This window comes from Phalaenopsis equestris, unplaced genomic scaffold (genome assembly GCF_001263595.1).
Source record: "Phalaenopsis equestris unplaced genomic scaffold, ASM126359v1 Scaffold000264, whole genome shotgun sequence".
NCBI classification, from domain to species: Eukaryota; Viridiplantae; Streptophyta; class Magnoliopsida; order Asparagales; family Orchidaceae; genus Phalaenopsis; species Phalaenopsis equestris.
Genome location: NW_018164706.1, coordinates 99132 through 118008, shown reverse-complemented (window position 1 = coordinate 118008; position 18877 = coordinate 99132). Strand labels below are relative to the sequence as shown.

The following is an 18877-nucleotide window of genomic DNA, read 5'->3' as shown; positions in this document are numbered from 1 at the left end:
CAGCTGTTCATCAGCAGATTATCAGGATAAGCTGCTTATCAGCAGAAGCTGGATAAGCTGCAGCTGCCCCAAACAGACCCTAAGTGACTCTCTAATTTTATCCGTCACTAGAACTACACCAATCTTATCACGGACGAGATCAACAACTACAGTATGCATGACTCGTCATTTTTTTTTTTTTTTTGTAATATGAAAGATTTGATTGGAGTTATGTGAAAACTAAATGTAGATGTTAGGTATGTAAATACATAAGAATTGGGTGGTATGGATGTAAATGCCCCAAATAAAATATGAATAATCAGGATAAATAGTTATATGCCTCTCATTAGAAGTCATAATTGGAGAAACTTATTTCTACTACTTTTTACTAAAATTCTTGTTGCATTTGACAGAAAAATAATGAGATATGTGTGAATGAGTCTGAATTTGGAGAAATATTTACATCCAGACGTTAAAATACATCCGGAGTTTAATGGTGGGGTGCACGCCAGCCAGGGTCAGTGTTAAAATTTCTGGGGCTCGCTTGCTATGAGTCGCCGTTGGACTCTGAACTCATTTATGTGAAATTTTTGCCTGAATATGATGATATTTTGATAGTATTGGTGGTATTACAGGGCAAAATATCACCCATATTGATATTTTCTAAATACCCCCGAATCGCTCCCCCCTCTCTCTCCCCCCTCCCTCTCCTCCTATTAGGAGGAGGGTGTAAAACATCTAATATTTTCTTGTATTTAACAGAAACTTACAAAAACTGCTGTAATATCAATATTCTCATTCAAATTTAAGAAATTTATTCACAAATTGTGATGAATTATACTCAAAACTAAAAACTTTGATGAGAGAGAAAGTTAGAGAGAGAGAGAGGAGTACCCTGGAACAACCGGGAAGGTGGTGACTCCCCAATCATTTCTAGCATAATGAAGATCAGTGTGGCACATCCCACAGTACAATATCTTTATAGTTACATCCTCTGCCCCGTTCCTCCTATTTTCATTTACCAACAAAAACAAAAGAAATTTACAAAATCAAGCTATATATTTACAAATATATATATATATATATATATATAAATGCGACATATTTCAAATTTATTGAATTTATTTGAAATCGGAATAACATAATTTTATTGATTTTTTATTTATTGCATTTAGGTTTAACTAAAGGGGTATTATTTAATATTTAATTATGATTATTTAAATTAATAAATAAATAAAATTGAACATTTTCTTAAAACTCGAAGTTAAATAATGTAAACATGATTAAGATACTTCATAAAAAAATGTGTTTGTTGTTCAACAAATTACTTGTTAAATACTCGAAATTAAATTCTATCATAACTCATATCATATATGATATATTATTTAATTAAATTTTGATTAATTATAATTTATATTATTATAGATTTAATAGTAATATATTATTATAAGAATAATATTTTATGATTAATTTCTAATTGTATATTTATTTTATTATATCGATTTATAAATTAAACTAATACAATAACATATACATTATTATCTAACATATTCAATCTATCACACTTTTTAATAGTAATTAATTAATGAATAAATATATAATATCTATTTATTAATCATATAATTCATAGTATATATATGTATATTAACATTTCTACCGATTAACTTTCTCATTCTTTATGATGTTGGCATCCTATAGATGATGTTAAATATGTTGAAAATGATCATATACTCGTAGAAACAACTATTAATTAATTTCTTGGCCATAAAAATATATGTATTTAATATGAATAAATATTGTTAAGTATAATACGAAAATAATGTTAGAATGAATCTCGAGACAATCTAATTGTCAAGTGGAAAGATAACAAACAGAGGAATCAGTTGACCGGTCGAGAACCCTGGGATAGGAAAAGTTCCTCAAAATCAAGTCTATGAATCAAGTCACTAAAAGGTGTGAAGATCGGCTTAAAGTTAACCGGTCGAACCACAGCGTGACAATCGATTGAAAGCCGGTGAGGCAGATCAAGGGAAAATGATCGACTGCACATACACTGATCTTTGGGACTATGTTGATTGTTTAAGTTCACTTGTAATGTTTAACTATTAATTAATATCTTTGGGACTATGATCATATACTCGTAGAAAGTCCACTTGTAATGTTTACTATATCTCACACATGTAATGTACTAAAAGACCCCTCATAGCCTATGATTAGAGAGCTAACTTATAATTATAAAATCTATACCTCTATATCGATAAATAGAGGAACATTTTTTGAATAAAGCTTACACATTTCTTGTTCTTTACTATATTTGACACATCCAATGTACTAAAAGAACAGCTCATAGCCTATGATTAGAGAGCTAACTTATAATTATAAAATCTATATATCTATATCTATAAATAGAGGAACATTTTTTGAATAAAGCTTACGCATTTTCTACTGTTCACCACCTTCTCCCTCCCTCCTCTCTCCCTCTCTCTCTCTCTCTCTCCCCCTCCCTCTCGCTCTCTCCCTCCCTCTCCTCCTCGACGCTCTATCTTTGGGTGTGCTTCACGGACATTCTCAGATTCAACATTCTTATTTAATTTTTTGAAATAACTGAACATCAATTCAAAATTTAGTCCATTTCATTTTGTTTATATTTATTTATAAAATTGTTGGTTGAAATTTTTATATGAAAACACAGATATTCTAAAGTTTTCGCTTGCTTATTATCCAGTTTCAAAACTCGTTTAATTGACATAACTAAATCAAGTACAAATAAAGTTCAGGTATTTAAAATCGCAAAGAAACAAACCTTAAACATACTTACGAAAGTTTGCCACAAGCTCAAGCAGAACATGAACAACTTATAATATTCCCAAATCAAGTCCAATTTACAAGAAACTCAACTCCGCTCAAATTACAACCCTACACACCACTCGATTCATATGCATGTGCATGTCCAACTTCTAAACTTTACTACTTAGATTCTTACCACTCAAATATTTCACATCATATACAAGTAATTAAGGTTGTATGCCTGCAAAAATTGAAGTTCAGATGTTATATATGCAAAGACATAGGAATTGAGTGGAATGCATGTAATAAAGCTATCTAAAATAAATTTAATGGCTTTGAAGCTAACCATTGTCTAATTATAGGGCAGTTTTCATGCATAGCACCCGAAACATTGATATTTACAAATCTAGCACTTCTTTCAGCCATTTTTCAAGTTTCTCAATGAAATATCAAAGTTCATGGTACAACCCCAACACATGTTTTTTTTTTTTTTTTTAATCAAATTCTCAATGATTTGATCATGACACGCGTAAATTAATCAGTTTGATAGTTCAAAAATAACACATGACGGCTAAATTTTATGAATAGCAATGTTTCGAGTGTTATGTACGTAATTATCCCGTAATTTTAATTTAGGTTATATTGATCCAAAATTTTTTTCTAAATATTATTATTTACTAAATTATTTTTTTATTTATGCATGCCTATTACTAATTTGACCAACCTGACCAAAATTTCAGTTATGGTGGGTGAAGGCCTTAGCTTAATGGGCCAATGAAATAGGCTTAACAAATAAGCCCAGAGGAAAGAAGGGTTTTAAATTTATTGAGGAGGCATTTACATATATGTCAGCCAATTCCTACCTATTTATATATTTATATAGAAATTGAAGTTTAAGAGTTAGATATGTAAATAAATAGATTGGTATGTATGTAAATCTTCCATTTATTAATAAGTTGATATGTTTTAGCCAAAAAAAATAGACAATAAAAATTTCAAGTAATACATAAAATATTATCTTATACAAATATTTAAAAAAATAAATAAGTCAAATATTGACATGTCCATGAACAACTTATATATGTGTATGTATGTATGTATGTGTGTGTGTGTGTGTGTATATATATATATATATATATATATATATATGACAACCAAGTTCTATTCAAAGGATATGCAACTTGACTCTGCTCGATCAAACTCTATTTGCCATGTAAAGTATGATGGTGGACAATAAATGAGATAAATACTTTTTTTATTTTCAATTAATAGAAAATGGAACATTTTGTGGAGATAATAGACATGAAGTCATGGAAGGTAGGGTGGAGGACCCAAATAAGTTTTTCAGAAATTCTAAGTTTATTATTATATTCAGTCAATCATGCAACATAAAAGTAATGATTTAATCCCAAAAAAAATAATATAATTATAAATATTATAATGTCATGATACATCAATATATAATCATATTCATTATCATCTTTGTTCTCGTAATCTAATTGTTCTTTTGCACTGTATATACTTCATTGATTTTGTCATGCTCACCCTTCACATATTCCAAGTGTAATAGTTGATCATTATATATGATAGCTTTAAAAATTACAATGTATTCATCTTGAGAGGATGATTATACTTTGTATATTCTTTCAACTGACTTTCCCAATTATTAAATTTGCTTACCAATCTAGTTTATGGTTTTACGTATCTTAGTGTGTTGAAAATAAATTGATATTGCTTGTTTTGTGAATACAAAATATTATTACTTTGAATCTCAGCTACATTGTAACAATGGTTAGCTGCAGATGCTCTGAATTTTTATTTATTTATTTATTTTTACTTATTCATCGTGTATATATCGTCTTCTGTGAGATTGCTTAGAAATTTTTGGTAAAGTAGGAGTTAAAGTATGTAATTCATTGGATGATGTATATTATGCTTTCCAAGAGGTTTCATGGGCACTTAAACTTGATATTTATGTTTGAGTGTGAATTGTAGGTTAGAATTGTTTTTGCGTGCTTTAAAAATATTACTTGCTTTTGATTCATTAAGTATGCACATGCCATGATATCTCAATTGTGGATTAGCATTATGTTCCCAAATATGGATTTCTTTCATCATTTAGCACCTCATTATGCCTATTTTGCATAACTACAAGCGGGTTAGAGTATGCTTCGTCTGGTATTTAGATAGTAATTGATATAATATGTTATTTTTGGTTCTTCATATATTTTCACATGTTTACTTGCTAAGAATGTTCATAATTAGAAAACGGTTGACCTAATATCTTGTTATTTAGTTGTGTCTCTAGGATATGTTTGGTATGATAATCTACTACTTGCTTATGCTTTTTAGAAGATTAGAAAAAACTCTAATGTTTGATTATTTTTTTTTAACTAGTATTAGCATCACGCTAGTATTATACCAAATAACTTTTGTTCGTCTCACACGAGGGATCATAGCTTGACTTAGTTTATGGAGGAGTTTATGAATAACAAATGTTGTTTATATGTTGTATCTTTTTTGGCATTTAAAGTAATCATAGGTTTGTGAAGCTTAGTTTCTTTGTGCTAATTGCTTTATTTGCAATTGTATATGAATCCTTTTAGGGTGAGTTCGGTATTTCTAATACTTAAAATTGTGAGTTATTGTTCATTTAATTTCTCGCAAAAACTTTATCCCCTTTTTGTCACAGCAATGAATTCGAGTCAATCTTCAAACTCCAAAGGCAGTAAGTAGACTTTGTAAAATTTATTGTGATTGTAATTTATAATGGGTATCGTTCACCGCTTATAAAGACGTGAATCGTGGAAGAATATTTTACATATGTCGAAAAAATCGTTCAAAACATGACTATAACTATTTTAGATGGATTGATGAAATGGATGAAGAATATTTTTATCAAGAGCAATTTGAAATTAAAGATATGGTGACAAAGAGAAATTATGGATATTGTAGTCAAACTATTTATTTACATTGTATTAATGCTATCCATAATATCCTTATAACTAAATGAATTTCTGTGTTTGGAAAGATTATAATATTTATATGCATCAATAAGTTTAGTTTTTTTTTTCTATACGAGTCTTTTCCACTTTCTTATTGTCATAAATGGATTTAGTTTAATGGTTATGCTATTAGAAATGCCCATCATACGTGGAAAATATTTCATTTTGGTCATAAAACCTATGATATACTTCATAATTGAAGCAATCATGTTAATCTTAATTGTGTTTTATGCTCTAATAACTTAGAATCTCATTTTAATCTTATCTTTGAATGTTCTTTTTCTCATTCCTTAATTAGGGTATGTATTCCCAAAGAGAGTTTTTTATTGCTCCTTAGTAACTTTTTTCAAATTATTTTTCATACTTGAAATATTTTAAAGTATGAAATTCTTACATATCTCAAAACTCTTTATGATCTTTAATTATGTTGACTTGATTTGATTGGAGAATTCTTTTTTGGTCTACTTTGGCTGGTTCTCTTTTGTCTTCTATTCTTTGTTGGATAAGACAAAATTCACATGGGACTTAGTGATTTTTTTTTAATTCTTGTATATTTTTATTTTAAAATTTGGTGTGTTTGAATTTATTCAGGTTGTGCATTTTAACTTTATAATTTTTTTTCTATTTTTGAATATTATTTAATGAGATATTATTATCTTGATCTTACGGTTTTTTAGAGTTTTCTTGGTTTATTGTTTTGTTATTTTTAATGTTGATTTTTCTAGTGTTGATTTTTTGTTTTTTTTTTATTTTTGAACTCATAAGAACCAATTTATATTTGTTTTTTCCTTGAAAGTATGGGATTATTTGAGCTGTGAAGATTTACAACTTTATATTAAAATTCAACTGTACCTTTTAATATATTTTATATTCATTAGTATCTTCAAAGAATTTTAATATTTGTGTGTAGGTAAGTTCTGTGCTCATGATTATTTATGTCTCTTCGTTCAGGTAATTAGGTGAATTATAGTTTTACTATACTTTCTCCACTCCATTTTGGAATTGTTTGGGGAATGAATTATTTGGCTCTCTTCTTGCTTTGTTATATATGCACAGACTATTATTTATTGGAATGAAATCAAAAGGAAAAAAGGCATTCAGCCTATTTTCTCAATCGCTGTCGGTATTTATGCTTTTGTCCTTTGGTTGCTTAGTTTTCTAAGTGCCTTCTTGGTATAATTTGTTTATAGCTGTGAGTTTGTCTCTTTTTTCTTTTTTTTTGTGATGTTGAGTTGTTTGTATTTTCATTTATCTTTGCGTAAAACTAAGTGCAATCCTCATCTTCCCAAAAAAAAACTGACTATAAGAAAATTATATCAAAGAAAAAAAAAACATAAAAAACATAGGCTAACATGACAATGCAGATAAACCTAAATCAAAACAATATCAACACAAAGTAAAAAAGTAGTGAGCAATGAATCCAAAAGCTCAAGATCTTCCATAGAAAAGGAAAAAAAAGAAAAAAAGACCACTCCTCCAGAAACAAAAACCGCCAAGTATAGATGAACTCCAACTCAAACAACTAACTCCATAAGAAATACAAGCAACAATCAATCCGAAAGATCAGTCCACTAAAATCAACACCAAACCAATTCCTCTATTCAACAATCTAACATCCAAGCAAAAACACAAAGCAAGAAGAGAACCAAAACATCCCTCTCTCCCAAACAATTTCAAAATGGAAAAGGAAAAAATTATGGTAAAATCATAATCCACCAAATCATCACAAATAGTCAGAATTAAACAGGACAGAATTAGCTTAATTATAAATATCAAATCCTCATTTTTAAAACTTCACCCCCAAAAACAGCCCCAATGATCTGAACTTTTATCCCTTCCTACAATTTGGGCGTCGCCTTTCCCTTCCTCTCCGCACTTCCATAAACACCCTGATTCCCACTACACCGTCAACGAAATCCTTCCTATGGATCGACGGCAGAGTTCTGCCTCGCCGGCGGCGAAGAGGAAATCTCCAACGCCGTCCTTTGCTAGCCTGCGGGCGTACGGCCGCGCTATAACCGAAACTCACCGGCGATTCAGTCGCCGCGCGGGCTCGGTGACGACAACCAGCGAAGAGATGAGCAGAGTACGAGCTCGTTCGGGGCCGGACATGGCTCGCACGCTTCGTTGGACGGATCTCGTCGGCCTTGGTATCGGCGGGATGGTCGGCGCCGGCGTCTTCGTAACCACCGGCCGAGCCGCCCGCGATCTATCCGGTCCGGCAATCATCGTCTCCTTCGCCATTGCCGGCCTCTGTGCTCTTCTCTCCGCCTTCTGCTACACCGAGTTCGCCGTCGAGTTGCCCGTCGCCGGTGGCGCTTTCAGCTATTTAAGGGTCACATTCGGTGAGTTATATTGATTCATTCTTTTCACTGCAATCTTCGTTCTTATGCATTTAGCTATCTCACATCAAAACTGTCATCTTTATAAATCCAGCATCCATTTTATCCTTTCAACAGTCTGCAACAGTGAAATCCATATTTTTAGATAGGGCGCTCGCTTTGTAAAAATCTAAGTTTTGGTGTGAGACGTGTAAATGCATAAGAATTGTTATGTAAATTTCCGATTTTATTTTTTTTATTAATGAAGATTTCTTGCTCTCCACGTCTGTAGCCTCATTTTCTGTTTTCAAAAATCAAATCTTGATCATTTCTTGGCTTGTTCTAATGGTCCCCTCTCCCCATTTTTTTAACTGTATGTCAAATTAAACACTTTGATTGGTGAAAATGAGATTAAAAAACAATTATGGATAGTTAAAGTGATGCAGCGCGGATGAATGCAGGGGAATTTGCTGCATTTTTAACAGGAGCGAATCTGGTAATGGAGTATGTGTTCTCAAACGCAGCGGTGGCGAGAAGCTTCACGGCTTACTTAGGAACCGCCATTGGAGTCGAAACAGAGGAAAAATGGAGGATTACCATCGCCGGCCTACCCAATGGCTTCAACAACCTCGACCCCCTCGCCGTCGGCCTCATACTCATTTTAACCCTCTGCATCTGCTACAGGTAAAATGACAGCAAAAATCACAAAAAGCTCGAATCTTTCTTCAAAATGCCATTTTTTTTCTGAAACAAATGGTCGGATTTAGCACAAAAGACAGTTCGAAGCTGAACTTGGTGTTGACGGCCACACACCTGTTCTTCATCCTCTTCATCATCGTCATTGGGTTCTGGAGAGGGGAGTGGAAGAACTTAACGCTGCCGGCGTCGCCGGAGAATCACGCCGGAGGTTTCATGCCTTACGGCGTCGGCGGTGTATTTAACGGCGCGGCGGCGGTTTATATGAGCTATATTGGGTATGATGCGGTGTCGACAATGGCGGAGGAGGTGAAGAGCCCGGCGAGGGATATTCCGATGGGTGTCTCTGGTTCGGTGGTGATCGTCACGCTTCTGTATTGTTTAATGGCAGCGTCCATGACCTTGCTCGTGCCTTATGATGCGGTGAGTCTTCTTCCTTATCCATCTGAATCTGTTTCTTTCGCTATCTACACGATGAGTCCGCCGCTTTGCCCGTGAAACTTCTGTTTTATTTTGCTGCTTTTATTTTTTTTTTATGGAGCATTTACGTACATACCACCCGGAACTTTGATATTTACAACTTTACCTTCTCTTACATTCAAAGTTTTTTTTTCTGAGATTAATATAATAAATAAGATTTTTTTTTTTAAATTTAATTCATTTAAATAATTTTAATAAGTATTGGACGGTAAACGCAAAATAAATAAATAAGGGTCTGTTTGGGGCAGTTTCTGCGTTTCAGGATAAGCTGCTTATCCTGAAACGCGGTCCGCGGGGGTCGACCTGCTTTGCCTGCGTTTAGTGTAAAAACTCAAACGCAATTTCGGATAAACTGGCGAAACGCGCGAACCAAACGATTCGGCGGCGTTTTGAAAATGACGCCCGCACTTATAAGCTGCGTCACACGGACCCTAAATGTGATAAGTCGTTGTGAGGGGACACATAGCATGTGGGATCTAGTTTGGCCTATATCCTTTTTGAGGAATATTTGGCCTATATTGGTCATTTATAAATGCTATGCATCCTCTCGTTATGGTAGGTGGTACATTTTTCATTAAAGTCTCATTCCAAGAATAAATTTATAGTAAGAATTAATTGATTTTTTCATTTTTTAATGTTTGATCGGGATTTTTTTTTGTGAACACGTCCCGAGAGTTTAGGATTGAGTGAATGAAGAGAAAAAGAGAGTATAACTAGCCAGGACTTTTCTGTATAGAGAATCAGTATAAGTTCTTTTTTTTGTGTTTTTTTTATTTCTTATTTATAGAGACATATTTGTATAATTAGAAACATGAGGGAGCAATTATATGTATTTTATATTATATGGGTATTATAATTTAAATTTTAATATAATAGTAACTTGGTCAGTCTACTTGCTCGAATTGGGCCTACTGAGGTGACTGATTGAGTGGCGACCGAGCCATTAATGGGTCGGTCGAGACGTCTGGCCAAATATTGATCTCGTCTGTCATGGTAAAGGCGGCTGGATCGATTAGCTGCGATCAAGAATTCTCGCCTGCGTTTCGATCAGTCGGGACTGTCGGCGTGATCTGTCGGACGATTCTTTACCATGCGGTGTGCACTAGGGCGATATGACATCTTGATCTTCTGGTCATCATCTAGGCTATTCAAATACTTTGATTATTATAAATATTTTTTTAAATCCAAATTATATTCAACTAATTTTTTAATCCTAATTTATTTATTTTCGTGGCATATTAACACCTACTGAATCCCATTTGTCTTGTGGATGGGCTCTTTATGGGTCGGTGAGGTCAAATCATTGGCAGATACGTGGTGGGGTCCGTGTCTTTTTCTTTTTTCATTTCAGAGTTTAAAAATTATTTTGTTTTAAAATAAATATATAATATTAGAAATGTAATTGTCAGAATATATTGTTTTAATTTATTTAATTTTCGTGACATATTCACTTTAGAAAGATTAGTATTGATAATAATTTTAATTTGATGTTAAATATTTGAGTGCTATTAAATATGAAATTTTAGGTGTTGAATATATAAATCATATGAATAATGTGGTATGTTTGTTGTATATATTAGAATTACTGGAACGAATCTCAAAGATAACGAACGATTAAGAATAGGAAGTTTCGCTCCAGAGTAAGCACATGAGAATTCACGTCTCTAAATGAGGAAGGAATATGTCAAAACTTTGGAGATAGTCATATACTCAGTAATGTTAAGATCCGCCAAAGGTAAGACGTAAATTGTCCCAGCAGCGAGTCTCTTCAATATTACTCCGTACAAGCAATGACAAGATTCGGTCAAGACCTTACAAGAGGGAAGATTCTACTGGGCAACAGAGATGCGACAAATGAGACACAAGGCCTGTAAGAATTGAGTCAAAGAGCAAGTAAGCTATGACTCGCCCAATGAAACGAGTCGACACATCAGTCGACCGCCCGCCGAAAGTACTGGTCCCGCAAAACCAAATTGTCATACATAGTGTCAAGATGGTTGACCTTGTTTACATCAATCAATTACCCCTATTGACAAAGACAAATTCTGGTCAGCCGACCGACACAATCGATCGTCCGTCGGCCGACATCATTCAAGCTTATAAGTCATTATTAATTGTTATTTTTGTCAACATTATGACAATCATTAATTCAAATTATACACATTGATTCTATTTAAGACTGATTGTCGTAACGGTTCTCGCCTCTCTTAGTTATACTAATTAGATCTTTAAAAAGGTGTTCCCAAGAGGAATAAAGAGAAACTATCTCCTCTCTTTCCGAGTGGGGAATTTTTTTTTTTTTTTTTGTTCTTACTCTCTCTCTCTCTATCTCTCTCTCAGCACCTTCAATTCTGACTCTCGTGGCAAGCTCCCAAAAATGACAAGTTAGAATCCAACATCCTGAAAGGTAGTGCGGTCAGCATGGGGCATGACACAGACGAGAAACAGAAAGGACTAAAAAGGCGGCACTTTCTAAAGAGAAATAGTATGCATGGAGCCCAATAGAGAGGCTATGCAATCGAACGTCCGCGCACAGGTCTAGGCTCTACAAACGAAAAATGACCCTCATGATGGAGCAATTCGAAGTCCTCCGAGCAGCAATCACCCAGAGGAATGACTAGACGCCTCGCCTAGAAGCAGAACCTCAAGAGGTTCGTCCCAAAGGGCCCCAACAGAAAACTTATCAGCTCCAGACGACTAAATCAACAACAAGCGAGCAGAGGGACAAGGCGAGTCCCAACACACTGAAACAATCACATCCAAACTTGAATGGAGAAGAGGGGATGTGGGTCATGTCTGACCGCTTCTAGGAGGGCCTTTTTACTTGCATAATCAAAGAGGCGATACCCCCATCCACTCTAAATTTCCCTCACCTAGATTCTTCTAAAAGGAAGACCAATCCGACCGATCATGTAGCGTCGTTCGAGTCATCTCCGGTCTGCTCCAAATTGACGACCCCATAAAGTGTCGACTTTTTTTAACAATCCTGAAGGAGTCGGCGCTTCGATAGCTCAACAGTCTGTTGACCGAAACCATCCCAAGTTACTACGAATTTAAAAGACTCTTCGACTCGTACTTCTCAAACGTTCAAAAATCGAGGAAGGACCCAAACACCCTGTTCGACCTCAAATAAGGACAAAACAAGAGCTTATGGATCTACATCACCCATTTTCAGAACGAAATGTTATAAGTTAGAAACCTAAAGCCTGATATAGTCGAAACAACTTTGAAACGAGGAGTCCGAAGCAAAGGGTTCAGGTGTGACCTAAATTTATTTAAGCCCACTAATTTCGCAGATGTACTGGAGATCGCAAGCGAGCCAACACTCACCAAAAAAGACCTTCAAGGCTCTTTGAAGGGTAAGCCAAAGTCGCTCGATCATCCCTCAGCGGCAGAAAGAACATGGCAAATCGCGGAAGGCTAAGGACAATCAGTCCTCCAACGGTCACCACAACAACAAGGACTCTCGGTCTCGGGATCAGCGGGGGAATGGTCGAGGGTATCATGACCAAAAACGGTGCCCTAACTAATGATCAGACCAATATTATGAGCGACCACATGTTTATAGGGAAATGCAAGGTTTGATATATCTCAACATGTCAATGGCTGAAATAGTCGAAGCCATCCAAAACAAGGATTACTTCAAACCCACCCCAATACTGAAGGTAGCCCCGACCTTACAAGATCCAAAAAGATACTGTCAGTACCATCATGACTATGGTCACGGCGCGGAGGAATGTTGTCACCTCTGAAATCTGATAGAGGAGCTCATCTGCATCTGAAAGCTCAAAGAGTTTGTCACAGTCGGTGTGCCCACGCAACAGCAGGCAGCAGGAGAACTCGCAAACGGGCCTGTTCGGGTGAATGAGGTCCATGAAGCAAGGAAAATCCCAACAATCCTCGGGGGAGGACCCCGATCCTCCAACTTGAAATGACAACTTTCGAAAGTGGTATACTATGTCGTTTCGTATTCACGTAATCATTACCAATTATCTTTACAGATGCAGATCTGTCACTGAAGAGGAACCCCTACAATAAAGTAATATTCATAACGACACTAATCAAAAACTACAAGGTGGATAGTATTCTTGTTGATATAGGGAGTTTGGTCAATATCATGTTCAAAACGGTGTTCAATAAAATCTGCCTGAAGACTGATTGCTTGATAGCGTCGGTCGATTCGTTGTTTGGATTCTCCAGGGAAAGGAAGGAGGCACTAGGCCTTATCGCCCTAGCCATTTCTTGGGGAAAACATGGGAATCAATAAAACATCACTGAGGAGTTTCTCATCGTGGAATCTCCATTGAACTCAACGCTATCTTTGAGCAACCACTCTTGAACTGCTACCGAGTGGTGATTTCCACCTACCATATGACCATAAAGTTTTCGGGCAACGGGGAGGTGATCACGCTCCAGTGGAACTTAGAGCAATCTAGAAGCTGCTATTTGTCAGAGGTCTCGAACTTTGACCATGAACCACTATATATCAAGATCCAAATTGAGGGGCGTCTCAAGACCACTGAGGTCGTCCTCCAAGTACCTCTATCCGAAAAAGAACCCAGTAATATCTTCCTAATAAGCAAACTTTTCGATGATTGACTCAGGGACCAGCTGATGCAGACACTTTGGAAGCACGGAGAAGTGATCGCTTGGACTACAGTAGAGATGTTAGGCTTTTCAATCAACGTAGTGTGCCACCAGCTAAACATCAGCCCCCACTCTCAGTCAGTCCAGCATAATATTTGGTCAATTGTCATAACTCCGGTCGAATGGATAGCGACAGAGGTTAAGAAGTTACTAGACTCCGACTACATTCGCGAAGTCCAATACCCAACTTAACTCTCAAACATCATGATAGAAAAGAAAGCCATTGACAATTGTCGGATGTGCATCAACTTCACCAACCTTAACACTACCTACACGAAGGATACCTACCCCTTTATAAAGATTAACACCTTGGTAGATGCAGCGGTCAAATACTCGGTAATGAGTTTCGTTGACGCTTACTCCAACTACCACCAAATAAAAATACACTGGCCGAAGTGGAAAAAACGACATTTATTAATACATAAGACATATTTTGTTTTAATGTAATGTTCTTCGGGCTTAAAAATGTCGGAGCTTACTATCAGCGCCTCATGAATAAATTTTTTGTAATAAAAAAGAAAATAATTTTGAGGTGTATGTTGAAGATGTTCTAGTTAAGAGTAAGACATCCGAACAACACATTGAAGATCGGAAAGAGTCCTTAGAAACACTCAAATAATTCAGTATGAGATTGTACCCCAGAGTAAGCAATTGACTGACAATTGAACGTCAAGAATGAGAATCTGTCTCTAACTCCGTAATAGGTCAAAGCTCTGGAGATGGTCACCTAATCAATAGCAGTAAGATTTGTTAATGGTAAGGTGTGACTCGTCCCAACAACAAGTCTCGTCAGATACTCCGCACATGCAGCGACAAGATTCTCTCAAGAACTTTCAAGTGGGAAGATTTGGCCGAGGCAATAGCTTGACTAGTCAAACAAGACACAGGCCCCTTAAGACTTTAGCCAAACAGGAAGACATGGCTCGCCCGACCGTAGCCATAGGTCCCACAAAACCAAAAAACCATCCAACCAGACCTCTTGTCAAGACGATCAACCTTATTTGCACCAACCGAATACCCTTTCTTGGTAGAGACAGATTCCGGTCGGCAGACTGACACAAATGGTCGCACGCCGACCGGCAGCATTCAAGCTCATAAATCATTGTAAATCATTAATTTTGTCAACATCATGAAGCCATTAATTCAAATTATACGCATTGATTCTATTTGGGAGCCTTTTATCATAACGATTATCACCTCCTTTAATTGTACAAATTAAATCTCTTTCAATAGAGGTCCGAAGATGAATGAAGAAAGTCTATCTCTTCTCTTTCAGAGGAGAAAATTTTCGTGGGTTTTCTTTCTCTCTCTCTCTCTCTCTCTCTCTCTCTCTCTCTCTCTCTCTCTCCTCATTCAATTTCGACTCTCAGGGCATGCTAGCAAAAGTACAAGTTAGAATCCAACATTTGTAAAGGACCCAAAACAAATTTTAGTACATTAAAAAGTTACAATTTTTGGATCTTTAAATGCATACCCAACATTCTTATGTATCTAGTTTATCTAACACTTAAAATTTGTCATTTATATTTATGACACTAGTGTTTATAAATCTATCCATGCAATGTTGTTTATCACTTTTGCAAATGTTAAAAAGAGTGGTATTATATAAATTTAAATTTTGTATACTATGTATGTATTAAAAATGTGATTATGCTACCAATTACAAACTCTTTAGCCCAATTTCCTCTTAAAAAAATATGTATAACTAATACTTATTGGACAGCGCAGATCGACGGCGAATCTCCATTCTCGTCCGCATTCAAGGGATCGGACGGCTGGGGATGGGTCTCGAACGTGATCGGCGTGGGGGCCAGTTTCGGCATATTAACATCCATCCTCGTCTCGATGTTGGGCCAGGCCCGTTACCTCTGCGTCATCGCTCGGGCCCACATTATCCCAGCCCGGCTCGCCAAAGTCCACGCCGCCACCTCCACCCCCGTCAACGCCTCCCTCTTCCTCGGTAAAAATCTAAATAACCCTCCTTGTTTTGCAATAATTCAAATCTCCAGGGTCCTCCACGTTAATTAACCTTCTCAGGCGGGTTAACGGCGACCATTGCGCTCTTCACGGACCTCAACGTTCTTCTCAACCTGGTTACCATCGGCACCCTGTTCGTTTTCTACATGGTCGCTAACGCCGTCATTCACCGGCGTTACGTGTCGGTGGGGTCCACCAATCCCTGGCCCACCGTCGTCTTCCTCCTCTTCTTCTCCCTCTCCGCAGTCGGGTTCACCGTCGCCTGGCGGTTCCTTTCGGCCGGAGGCGGAGATTTCAGGACGGCGGTTCTCTGCGGCGGCGCCGCGTCCGCCGCCGCGGCGCTTTGCGCTTTCAGCTGGTGGGTACCGCAGGTGAGGAAGCCGGAGCTGTGGGGGCTGCCTCTGATGCCGGTGGTGCCGGCGATCTCCATTTTTCTGAACGTGTTCCTGCTGGGCTTGCTGGACTGGCAGTCGTATGTTCGGTTCGCTGTGTTCACGGGTTTTGCTGTGGTTTTCTATTTGCTTTATGGAGTTCACGCGAGCTTCGATGCGGAGGAATCCGGCGAACTCTTGCCGGAGCTGCAGAATTGTATCTCTATGGATGATGGCCGGCGACAGTGGGAAGGATAAGGGGTTTATTTGTTGAAAAAGAGGACCTTTTTTAAGGGTCTGTTTGGGTAGCAGCTTATTTGATGCAGTGACATTTTAAATATAGATTATTTTATTTGAGTGCTAGCTTTGTGAATAATAACTTTTTGAGTGGTGTATATGTAATTATCCCTTGTGCTACTTAAGGTGCAATGCATGCCAAACTTGATGGTATTAGGACTGTCGTCGGGACGTGCGAGACTTGCACGTCTAGATGATGGCTCGGAAAGACCTCCGCCGTGCAATACACTATGACATGATGGTGTTACAAAGCATGATTAGTAAAATCGTATTTTAATGTTCTAATGTGAAAATGTTATATATTATAACTTAATAACGTTAAAATAAACGTTATTCATATTATAAAATACTCATGTTATAAGCTTATAATATATAAATTAAATTAAATATAAATAAATTGATAGCTATGTAACTTAAAATAAAACCTATTAATGGCTATAATCATAAATAATATTTATTATTTTTCTCCTATTATTCAATTATGACTAGATAATAATATGAGTTTGACAAGTGACTAGAATTACTTACTCATCGGCAAGGACACGGTTCCCATCACAAGCATCATGTGACATCGATCCAACCTGTTAACATTTACTCCATTTTTTTCTCTTCTTTTACGTTGTTTTATCTCTCAGTTTTTGGGATTGAATGTTGTCATCGATTCTATTCTTTTTATTGTGCTTATAATCCTCCTTTCGATGGAAGAATCAAGAACATTTGGCCTTCCTACCTCCCTCAATGTGGTGAAAAATTATTGCAGACATACACCGCATGTAGAGATGCATGCGGTGTCCGATCCTGACAGTAGATCACGTGATCTACGGTCAGGATGTATATTGGTGGGTTCCATTTTAAATTTTTTTTTTTTCAAAAAAATTTTGATTGCATTCTGACCGTAGATCACCGTGATCTACGGTAAGGATCGAACACCGCATGCGTCTCTGCATGCGGTGTATGTATGCAATAATTTTTCCAATGTGGTGCCCAATACAAATGCTCATTCTTCCCAGAAATTCTTAATATCTAGTATCAAGCAACTAACTGATATTAGCTGATAAATGAAAATTAACATATACGACGTGCTCAGATTCTCAAGATATTTGTAGCTAATGAATTTTTGGGTTCCTTGTGGAAGCCATAGTTGTCCTCCATATGTTCTTCCTCACAGTGATGCTTCGGTTGTTCTCAATCCTCAATGTACCACTTGGATCTGTTTGGACCAAAATCTCTCAGCAGCCTTGTATTCTACGATATTTATGGCTATTCTCCCCTATCTAGCCCTATGTGCTACCTCATCTTTAAACCTCCATTGAAATTTAGGCAACTCTGGAGAAATGACTTCAGTTCACAAATCTATCAAGATTAATTCAACTTATGATTAATTCAACTTAGGGTGTGTTTGGGAGAGCTTATTTGCAGCGGTGGCGTTTTCAAAACGCTATCACCCGTTTGGAAATCACATTTCTTTCACTTTTTACAGAACTCCGTTATGATATTTGTATTAGACACGGATCGCGGGTAGGCGATCCGCGTTTAATACTGTCGAAAGACGACTATTACCCTCCGTCTTTCGCAACGAAGGCTCCTCTGCCCTCCGTCTTTCGTAACGAGCGCCCCTCGATCCCGCACGACGTTGCAACAGTCAGCTCGTTCGATCCCGCACGCCTTCACAACAGTCCGTCTCTTCGCTTGATTCGTGTCTCCCTCCATCTTCAGCAATCATTCTCACCGGTAACCCTTTTACTCCTCGCTTCTCTGTCGCTCCTTGTTTGTAGCTTCCCGTGAAAAAGGTGCTCCAAAAGAGGTTTTTTTTTCGTTCTTTGTTGTGGAAGGATTTGGGTGAATCTATTAGTTCTTATTTTAACAATAATTTTTGTGGTCTGGCTTTCTTCAGGGAAGATTCTCAGCTTGGTTTTCTAAGATCAACATTAAACACCTGGAGATTTATAGTTTTAGGGCTCATTTTTATCATCAGAAGCACTAAGAGAAGGAAGTATTTTTGTGCTTATGGTTTCAGTAAGCTGTAAAATAGATGTTCTTAAAACATATTAGTTTTAAGGCTCATTCATTTACTACAGGGGATAACTATTTTTCTTTAAAATTGTTCTACGGAAGAACAACTTGTCTAAAATAATTATAAATTCTTAAATTTTTGTTGGAATCTGACCAAAGGAAAATATGTTAAGATTTTCATACCTCTTTTATATTATTTTTAATGATATTGCACTTTAAAGAAAGATATTTTTGATGTTTTGTTGCAGGAATGATGAATTAGGGTCAATGTAGCAAAAAGATGCAAAAAGGAGCGAATTTGGAG

At 36.6% G+C, this 18877-nt stretch overlaps 2 protein-coding genes across 2 annotated transcripts in view; one reads left to right on the top strand and one right to left on the bottom strand.

Moving 5' to 3' along the window:
• The window catches only part of LOC110024646 (probable arabinosyltransferase ARAD1), a gene marked incomplete at its 5' end in the record, with an annotated part of 76810 nt that overhangs the window by 14071 nt on the left and 43862 nt on the right, over positions 1 to 18877 (bottom strand).
• On the top strand, positions 7457 to 16777 carry LOC110024645 (cationic amino acid transporter 6, chloroplastic-like). Its single transcript, XM_020724731.1, has 5 exons — positions 7457 to 8116; positions 8554 to 8776; positions 8860 to 9211; positions 15644 to 15875; positions 15953 to 16777. Exons 1-5 carry the CDS (start codon positions 7696 to 7698, stop codon positions 16519 to 16521), a joined length of 1797 nt encoding a protein of 598 aa, XP_020580390.1. The 5' UTR covers positions 7457 to 7695; the 3' UTR covers positions 16522 to 16777.

What these genes read in the sequence shown, in the direction of transcription:
- LOC110024645 (XM_020724731.1), top strand. Translation starts at nt 7,696, where the DNA reads ATGGATCGACGGCAGAGTTCTGCCTCGCCGGCGGCGAAGAGGAAATCT. An exon ending in CTATTTAAGGGTCACATTCG is followed by an intron (nt 8,117 to 8,553) that starts GTGAGTTATATT and finishes GGATGAATGCAG; the next exon opens with GGGAATTTGCTGCATTTTTA. An exon ending in CAACGCCTCCCTCTTCCTCG is followed by an intron (nt 15,876 to 15,952) that starts GTAAAAATCTAA and finishes TAACCTTCTCAG; the next exon opens with GCGGGTTAACGGCGACCATT.